The 10,552-nt window shown below is 38.8% G+C and overlaps 1 protein-coding gene across 1 annotated transcript in view; it reads left to right on the top strand.

Moving 5' to 3' along the window:
- PAK5 (p21 (RAC1) activated kinase 5) overlaps positions 1-10,313 on the top strand; it is a 313,813-nt gene extending 303,500 nt beyond the window's left edge. The window contains exons 8-10 of the mRNA XM_002710976.5: positions 2,986-3,111; positions 4,880-5,014; positions 6,935-10,313. Coding sequence (XP_002711022.1) covers positions 2,986-3,111; positions 4,880-5,014; positions 6,935-7,090 — 417 coding nt within the window. The 3' untranslated portion in view covers positions 7,091-10,313. The remainder of the gene's footprint in view (positions 1-2,985; positions 3,112-4,879; positions 5,015-6,934) is intronic.
- The last annotated feature ends 239 nt before the right edge of the window (positions 10,314-10,552 follow it).

Below are 10,552 nucleotides of genomic sequence, written 5' to 3'. Positions count from 1 at the left end.
TCTTGTCCTTGTGCAAACATCAAAGTGTATTTATACAAACTAAAATGACTATGACCGTGACATCACTAGATGTTATAATCTTGTGGGACCACTGTCCTATATGTGGTCCATAATTTACCAAAATGTCCTTGTGCCATATATGACTGTGTATCTGCAAAGACTGCATTTCCAAGTAAAGTCATATTTTGAGGTTCAGTCATGTTTTGAGGATGTGAATTTGGGGAGACACTATTCAAGCCCAGTGCATAGCATAATACTAATTATCATTATCATCACTATCATTTTTATCACATTTGTAATTGTAGGATTTCTTTTCAAAACATCTCACTTCTTGAAAAGCAGTCTGACTGACTGTTTCACTTCAGTCCAAATAACCTAGGTTTTGCCCCCATCGAAACAGAACCTGTGGGCTACCAGTGATGCTCTCCTTACTGAATACAACAGCAACTCTCAGTTCTTGTCTGGTTTGATCTCTGGTGTTTTCTAGCCACTGGCCATCTCTACCTTGGCTTTCCCAAATCACTTGCTTCTCCTCTGCCTCTTTGATGGTTTTCTTTTTAATAACTAGTTATTCTTCAATTGTAATCACCACAACTTCTCAGTGTTGAATCTTTGGTTTTCTTCTTTCCCATACAATGGCTCTGTAAGAGTTATAGACTACCACCTGCTTCCCAAGGACACTCTAAACCATACCCTGTTGATGGCAAAGTTCTATATATTGATAGGAATCTGAGGTACAAAGGTATTTGCACTTCTCAAAACTCATCACAATGGACATTGAGGCACAGCAGGTTAAGCTGATACTTGGGATGTCCTCATTCCATTCAGGAATGCCTGGGATACAAGTCCCTGCTCTGCTTCTGAACCTGATTCCTGCTAATGCATACTGGGAGCAGCAGATGATGGGATGGGCCAAGTACTTGGTTCCCTACCACCCATGTGGGAAACCTAGATGGAGTTATTGGCTCCTGGCTTTGGCCTGTCTCAGTCCCCATACTTCTGGGCATTTGGGGAGCGAACCAACACATGAAGATCTCCTTTCTCTCTTTGACTCTCACTCCCATGCCCTCATCACTTTGCCTTTCAAATAAATGAGTAAATAAAAATTTGTCATAAGACAAACTTGAAATATGAGCATTTCATTGTATGTAAACTTCATGTAAGCTATAAAAAATTGGACTCTAGTTATTGCTAAAGTAGGAGTGAGGTGTGTTGTTGTCAGCAATTTTAAATGCATCAAAAATAAGATGCAAAAATGGATGGATAGAGAGATAAGTATATGACAAAGTCCAAATAACAACTGTAGAATCTACTTAGTGAGTATAAAGGTATTCAGTAAATAATTACTTAAATTCTGTTACACATTTGAAGATTATCATAATAATACATTGGGGAAAAATCTTATCTCCATATGAGACCTCTCTATAGACCTGAATCATGCTACATATAACAATACTAATAAATTTGTCCCTTTTCATTTCTTGTGGTTGAGACTCATCCGTTTATTCAACAACCTTGGTTTTGATGACTTATTATGGTCCTCATATGATTGTGGGTCCTGAAAGCTACAGAGATTTTTTTTAAAAACCCTAACAAAGAAGATTTGGAGTGAGATGGAGGGAGGGGTCAGGAATATTTTCCTGAGTTTAGCTTTAGTAAATTTAGGGGATGTTGATGCATTAACCAGGACAGGATAAGTAGATACGGGGTCAGATTTTAGAGCAGAGAAGAATTCACTGAGTTTGGTTGAAAATAATGTGGTCATCCACTTGCAAACATGTAGTAGTTAGAAATGTGGGATTTTGAAGGAGAAGAGAGACCTTACTTAATAAAGCATTGGAGTAGAAAGCAACTGGCAAGAGTATGTAGAAAGAGAAGAGGTAAGCATTGAAACCAGAATCCGTGGGACCCCAATATTCAAGAATTGGGCAGCAGAGATAAGACCAGAACAATTGCTGAAAGTTTGGAGAATTATGAGAGATGGCACCTTTGCTCTATAGAAAATTTTAATATGAAATGTTCATTGTTAAGTGATGCCTGAGCACTTTTACTTTTGTATTCTATCTTTACCAACAACTGTAAGTAGCTCATTGTTGTCCTCTTTGCTAAGGCCATCAGAGTAGGTCATCATAACTAGAAATTACACCATAGAATACTTAGACCAGCAGGAAGGTGCCTATTAGTGCTGCATGCTTTTAATCATATTCTTGAGTATAAGAACTCTGTGCAAGAATTTTCAAAGCCCTTTCTTTTGACAATACACTAGATAATGGTGATATATATATTCATCATGAGTCATTGTATAACCACCTTAACCCCCTGACAACCAAATGTTGACAGCCAGTTTATGTGTCCATAGTTCCACTGTGTTGTTTAAAAAGGCAACTGCAATTTTTGTGGACAAAGAAAATTGTCATGGGCAAAACAAAAAAGGTAAGGAGAACTAATACTTGAAGTGAAATCTCAGCAACCTATATAAGTGAAGGTCAAAATATTTCAGATATAGAAGAGAGGATGGTTGTTTTAATCATCTCGTGGCACATAGAAATCTTAACTATTCAACTCAAAAAACTGAAACTGTGATGATTTGCACAAAATTAACAGAATGGCAACTTTCTTATAATAAAGTATCAATTATTACAGTAAATTCAATAATTTAATGAATTTTTGTTCCAAGCGTATTTAATTTATATGAGGTTTCCTTTCCTTTTTGTTAGTTTTTGGTTTTGGTTCCATAGTTTTATGAAAGATAACAAGGAGGGGGTTGTTTATATGTTTGGAAGTCAACCCTGGTAGGCCTGTGAGAAGTTTTTCCATTAAAATGGATTATTGCTCTTACAATAAAAAGTCTGATAACACTTTCTCTGATATTTCCAAGAACTAGTAATGTGATTTGTATTTTAAGCTTGATGCCCTGTACTTATTTCTGTGTCCAGCAGGCAAAATTTTCAGATTGATAGCTTATTACTTTCCTTTTCTTTTCAGATAAAGTTATCTGACTTTGGTTTCTGTGCTCAAGTGTCCAAAGAGGTGCCAAAGAGGAAATCGCTGGTTGGCACTCCCTATTGGATGGCACCTGAGGTGATCTCCAGGCTACCTTATGGAACAGAGGTAAGATTGTAAAAATCATTGGGAATGTCAGGGTATGGTACAGGCTCATGGTCACAGTGGTTTGAGACAGTTGGTGATCATAGGACATCAGAGCAATGACTTTTGGCCACACATTGTTTCCCCATTGACAACTTGACACAGTGTAGGCTGTGGCAGAAGGGAGACTGGCCACCATTGAGGATATCACCATTGTATTTATCCAGCAAACATGCTGTGGTCCTACAATGAACACTGGAGGGTAGATACTCCCAACTCTGATCACATTGCATCATGGCAAAGTCACACAGATTGACAGGCATGATGATTTCAAAGAATAGAGATCAGAGAAAGGACCACAGAGATAATATGTCAATTAGTGTCTTCTCATAGGAAAAAAAAAGTCATACATGATTATAATATACTAAAAACTATGGCCTAATTTGTATTTACCCTGGAAAGGAAACAATCACTCATAATCTATTGAAAGGTAGGGCTTGGATACATAAAAATGAGAGGCCAGAGGGAGTGCAGGACAGGCCCTTCTAGGGAGGGAATAGCATAAGTAGAAACCCCCAGGGACCTCAACACTTTAGACACATGGAAGCCAGCAAGTTCATTTTGGTTGGGCTTGGTGTTTTCCCACATGGTAGTGTGGATGGTGATTTTAAGAAAGGAGAAGCCAGAAAGATGGGGCATGGACCAATGAGCAAAGGATAAAGGCATAATTTGCTTGCTTGACCTTAGATGAGCCCTCTACTTGTTTTTCTCATTATGATCCCAAGAGATAAATTCCCAGTGAAGGTCACTGCGAGAGGTATAGTATTAATGCAGCAAACAGATAAGAGCTGTAATGAGGCCATAACAGGGAAATGACTAGAACTCAGAATTTATTGCTCAGTTATGGCTTCTCATTGTCCTATGTATTCTTTACTCCAAGAATTGCTTTCCCTGAAAATTATTTTATAGAGAAAGGTTTTGTGTATACTGCATCAAATTGATTTTAAAACACAAAAGGAACTATCCCAACGCAGAAGAGAAAAGAAGTAGTTTTAAGAATTGAATTACTGAAAGAACCAAAATACATTCTGTATTATATATTGTAATTCTTTGCAGTTTGTTATAAATTTTCTTATGGTTTAAAGTCAACTTCCTTCTCTATTTTCATAACATAAAACTTTAGATGTTCTTCTCATTAGCCCTGAAAGGCAGTTAACCAGTGAAGTTAACAGGATAAAAATTAAAGTTATAAACTTGAGAATCTTAAGATATTCATTTATGCTTAATTGTGGAATGTTCATTGCAATTGTCTTTAAAAAGCAAATGGAGACCATTAGCAAAAACTCAGTAATCCAACAAATCAGTATATAAATGTGTATTTTTTAAATGTGTATTTTTTTATGTTGGAGGTAGAGAGAGACAGATAGAACTCCCATCTGCAGGTTCACTCCCCAAATGCCTACAATACCTGGGACTTTGCCAGGCAAAGCCAGGAGCCAGAAACTCGATCCATGTCTCCCATGTGGATGACAGGGATTACTTGAGGCATCACCTGATGCCTTCCAGGGTCTTCATTGGCAGGAAGCTAGAATCAAGACCCAGGGTCATCGATCCGATCCAACCTAGGCCCTGCAATATGGGAAATGGGTATCAATTATACTATAAATTTTAAAAGATTATAAAATGCAATATTAATTTATGAAGGACTATAAATGAGTTGGGTTGTGTGGATATATCCAACATTTTGGAATATTATCCTTGCCTGACATAACTCATGGATTGTGCATAACAGGTGGACATCTGGTCCCTTGGGATCATGGTAATAGAAATGATTGATGGTGAGCCCCCCTACTTCAATGAGCCACCCCTCCAGGCAATGCGGAGGATCCGGGACAGTTTACCTCCAAGAGTGAAGGACCTACACAAGGTAAGAAGTGGCATTTATTACTATGGCCAAAATAGTTCTTGGATCTTTCAGTCTTTCTGTAATTTTAAAGACTGAGACATCACTTCCAACAAGTAGATCCTGGTTTCTGGGCACAGATATTGGAACTAGTCACATAGATTCAGATCTCTGATCTTGCATTACTTCACTGTGCAAGTGACTTAGCATCACCAACTCTAAAATTCTTTATCTGTGCAATGGGATAAGAAAGGCTCATCTCGCAATAAGTGGTTTGGAAGAGTCGCTCCAGTGCTCCATCAGCATTCACTCATTGAACAGCTGTTGCATGCTGGGAATTTCTAATTGCTGGGGATGTCACAGCACAAAACCCCAGATTCCCTGATGGTTATATGCTTTGCATTCTAGCTGGGGAAACATATAATATGTTATAAGAAATGGATGAACAAAATCATTTCCAAGAATGGTACATGCTATGAAGCAAATGAGGCACTGATAGGCTAGAATAGGTTTAGGCTGATGAGTGAAGGAAGACCTTTCTAGAGAGTTGGAACTTGGATGGAAAGAAGAAGAAAGCCACACAAAGACCTGGGAGAAAAATGCCCCAAGTAAACACAACATCCAATGCGAAGAAGGATTGTGAGGCTGGAGTAAGAGGGCAAGTGTAGACCACATTAGAGAGGTAGGTAGAGGAGTTTACAATATAAAGAAAATAAGTGACTCAGTAGGGTCTGTCCTGTTTTCCAAGAATTGTAAATTGAGGTCAAGCTCAGCCCAAGAATCACCGCTCCCCACAATACATGTTGTCCTGGCACACACCTCCCCACCCATCTGCCTCCTGACAAAAAGCACAAAGCTGCTTTTTAGAGGAGAATAATTTGTAATGGTAGAGTCTCCTAATCCTTCACCCCTTAATTGAAGGGAAGAGCTTCCATCCAATGATTCATATAGATTGTGTGGACCTACACAAAATAAGTGACTGCTTGGATTAAAGAAGTGAAAAGTTTGGGCTGAACTACATTTAAACAATTGAAAACATATTGTATAAACAGTATGACAATAGAAATGAATGCCAATACCTTTCAAAACCATATATAAGAGCAACTTTCAACCTAAATTCTCAAACTGTCCAAGGTTGTTTCCCAAAAGGGATATTTGGTCAGTGGATACCACATAGCAATGAAAGGGATAAAACTTTTTCCATAATAAGAGCTAGCTCTCACAGACCTAATAGTGAATGACAGAAGCCAGATAGAGAAGAGTTCGCAGTGTATTAATTCATTTCTACAAAGTATAAAAGCAGATAAACTGTGCTATGAGTGGTCAGGATTGTGGTGACATTGTCAGGAAGACGGGGATTGGCAGGAAGGAGGCCTGAGATAGCTTCCCAGAGTGGTAGAAATGTTCTATGTCCTGATAGGAATGGAGATTAGATTGGCCAGAAAACAGGTAAAAATCTATTAGGTCATTTGCTTAATATGTATGCACTTGATTGTGTGTAAGGTACACCTCAAAATAGTGAAGTATAAAGGGTGAAATGTGATCTGTGTCTGGTACCCTCATAGAAGCATGTTTCTCTGCAAGAAAGAGGATTCCCCAGAGTGAATATGGATGCATGTGCTAGAAAAATAAAATTACACTTCACTACTACACTTCACCAAATGTGTGACCAGCACCAGTGCGTTGTAAATAGTCCATAAGCACTGTTCTTATCACTACGATCACTGATATTTTATTTAGAAAATGTGTTTTCATTCTCACTTGTACCACTATTTATCCCTATTATTTAACACCTGAAGACAGTGTTAATAAACACAATACCTGCTTTTTCTCTGGTAATGTCTTTTTCCTCACGTTGACTATATGGAATTTGAGTTGTTGATGGGATTGACTGGCCCAGGTTTCCATGTTAGTCCTCAGGATGGTGTCTCTGTGTCTTCACAGGTGTCTTCAGTGCTCCGGGGATTCCTAGATCTGATGTTAGTGAGGGAGCCCTCTCAAAGAGCCACAGCCCAGGAACTCCTTGGACATCCATTCCTAAAACTGGCAGGTCCACCATCTTGCATCGTTCCCCTCATGAGACAATACAGGCATCACTGAGCAGAGAATTCCTCCAGGTGACAAAGCTAGATGAGGACATGAGAATAATTCAGGAGAACATGAAGAAACCACAGAACATGCAAAAGGCCTGTGCATTCCAGACCAGCTGATTGGTGGGACAGTGTGATGACCGGCAGGGTTTGACAGACCAGGGCATCTTCTTGTGTCTTAAATGGGCATCTCTCCACTGACAGTTGGTGTGGTCATTTGGAGCACAGCTTCACGAAGTCATTATTATATTTTTCAGCCCTTCATCCAGCAAATCAGAAGGACTCAGTACAAACTCCGTTATGATATATCCTAGCCACATGCAGGGTAATGCGTAGGATTTTCTATATTGAAAGAATACTTTTCTGGCAAAAAAAATTAAAGAAAGGAAAACAAAAAGCACTTTTTTCTTAATGGTAGCAGTGTAATGTATTTTGCAATGAATTTGTAATTTTTCTGTACGATAGTTTTGATAATTTATAGTACTTTGATGTCACGTAGCCATTGTATCGGTTGAAGTACTACTTGTTTACTAGCAGGAGTTTGAACAAAGCCTTTCCTACTTTTTTATCCCTTTCAGAGAACCAATGATTCTTTAGGAACTTTGAATACTGAATGACTCTCAATCACCGTCAGCTTTAGTCGAATATCTTTCTTATCTTAATAAGTGTCTTATGTGATGGAAGAATTAAGAGTGATGGTGATGGTGTGCACATTTCATTTATCCAACCAAAAATAATGAAATAAAATTTGAGCCACAGTATACCACCAAACTACTCTTTGGGATAAAGCTAAATATTTTGAAAAATCACATTTTCCTTCAAGGCTTGTAGGAGCAAACCATTTTTCACAAACCAGAATGTTTCTCTTAGTGCCCTCCCTCAAATGGGTGTACCATCTCTATGTGGCCAAATTTTCTTCCCAGGGAGTAATTTCAGTGCTAGAATCATTGGACTCAGTTCCCCACATTGAATATTTGAGTGAGACCACGAGAACTCCAGGCTCGCAAATGGAGAGGGGGGTGAACAGGACAAGATGTTGTGGTTTCAGTCACCACTATTTATAAAACTCTGTATGCTAGCACACCAAACACTTGTCTGTATTTACCTATGTCCCACAGAATTCATTGGTGTTGTTCACGTATCATGCGGGAAGTCTGAGCTGACTAGAGGATGAATTAGCAAGGGGGTGTTTTACCAGGTATGATCTGACTTCAATTGTGACCATGTTATGATGTGTTTCCGACATAGGGGAGCTGTGCTGCTGTCTAGATCTTTTTGAATGTTGATAAAAATGAATGACTACTACGATACATTTTGTGTTGCTTGTTGAATGAATTTGCATGTTACCTGTAGGCCAATATAGATTTGCCTTTAAAATTCTGGAAGAGCTACATAGTCATCGTTAGTTTCTTTTAATTATGCATCAGAAAAAAGCCATTTGTTACCAAACTGGAAAACCAGAGGCTTTCCTAATGACTTCGCATACTGTAACAAACATGAATTTAAATCTGTGAAAATGCTCTGGTTGCTCTAAGCATAATTAAGAATTTTGTAATTAATAGGTTGCTAATTATTTATTATAGCTAAAAGGGAAAAAGAAAAAAGGCATAAAATGACCTTCTACTGATTAGATTTCCAGTTTTCCCCCAAACTGGAAATGCCTCACCATAAATAGAATTTATAAGTTTATTTCATAAAACATAGAAAAATCAGTGTTTTATGTAAAATATTAAAGTATTATTATAAATATGTAAGAATGAAAAAATCTAATTCCAGAGAATGGCAGTCCTGAAAGTTCATGAAACATTCACCAGGACTACGTAGAAGTAGAAAGAAAAGAAAAAGAAACTCTTTTTTAAAACTGAAATCAACATTTAAAAAATTGCAGAATCTTTGGATTCCAAACATTTTTGACAGTGTAATGGAAATTTTTCTGTAATTTTATTATCATTGAACATTTTTTGAAGTATTCATTGAATTTACCAAATGTTACTGTAGCTTAAAAGGGTTTTATGAACATTAACTATTGGCAGAAACTGCACTTGCAAATAAAAATAAATGTTTGCCTTTTCCCCATTGTGTTATTGGAAACTGTAGTGATTTTGTGAATTTCTCTTTCTGTGAAACCAAGAATGATTGCTTAACAACATTAGGGAATGTAAATGAGTTGGTATAACATTACATGTAATGTCAAGATGACGTGAACTGAAGGTAAATATCCCCATCCCCAAGGTTACAAATAGTCTAGGCCTGTGATATAGATACCACTATGGAGAAAAATGTATATTAAATTCTGGAAGGCCAAAATTAGAGAAAGCCGGAATTAGGGCTAATAACTTTCATTTCACTTCCCAGTTAACAATGATGTGGAATTGATCTCAGGGTTTCTGCCACGGATTTGGATTGGAGAAGGTATGGTGGGAGCTTTCTGGTAGCCTGGAAGAAAGACTAGGCCCCTCATGCTCTTTAGGAGTTAAGGGAGTGTTTAACATGGGATCCCATGAAGCTGGGGTGTATATTTGTATATAAAGAGCCCACTTTTTACCTGGCAATGGGGGGAGGGAGCGGTGGAAACCCTCAGGAAGTAACCAGAGAGAGCAGGGCAAGAATGGACATGGTATATCCTGGGCCCCAGGGAGAGAAAGATGGAAGCAACCTCCTGACAGCCATCCTCAGCCCTTGCCAGATAATGAGTTTCTTTGGGCATGTTGGAGCATGGAGAGGAAACAGGAACATGTCAAACCCTTAACTAAGGAGTGAGATGCCTGACCTGGACTGCACTGAGGCATGCACCATAGAGAAGACCAAAGAGGGAAATGGCTACTTTTATGCAACCACCAAGGATCAGAGTGGACCTGAGCCTTACTCTAAAATCCACGTACACCATCTGTATCAAGACCACTCCAAACAACAGAAGCTATAGTCTTCAGGCTGAACCAAAATGAGATCCAGGCATATCCTTAGTCCATTAGCATCTCCAAGGCAGCTGAATACCACCAGCTAAGTTACCAGAATCTTCCTGGCTATTTGGTCCCCATAGACTTGGGCTGTGTGTTCATGTAGGACCCCATGGTTTGGAAGAGGGATTTAAAGAAAGAAAGGGAGAATAAGAGAGCACACCAGATATCCTGCCACTACCTCTCCACTGCTACCTTTTTCTGGTATAAGTTTGGCCTGAGCAAAGGAAAGCTGTGTTATTTTTTAATGAGAATGGGATTGACTTTTTAGAAGATTTATTTGAAAGAGAGAGAGAGAGAGAGAGAGAGAGAGAGAGAGAAAGGGAGTGAGCTTCCATCTGCTGGTTCACTCTCCAAATGGCTGCAATGGCTAAGACTGAGCCAGGTCAAAGCCAGGAGCCAGGAGATTCAAACTTGGTCTCCCATATGGGTGGCAGGGGCCCAATCACTTGGGCCATTTTCTGCAGCTTTTCCCAGGACATTAGCAGGGAGGTGGAGCAGAAGTGGAGCAGCCC

This window comes from Oryctolagus cuniculus, chromosome 11 (assembly GCF_964237555.1).
Source record: "Oryctolagus cuniculus chromosome 11, mOryCun1.1, whole genome shotgun sequence".
NCBI lineage: Eukaryota > Metazoa > Chordata > Mammalia > Lagomorpha > Leporidae > Oryctolagus > Oryctolagus cuniculus.
Note: the sequence above shows the minus strand (reverse complement) of the source record. Positions and strands in the feature narration are given on the sequence as shown.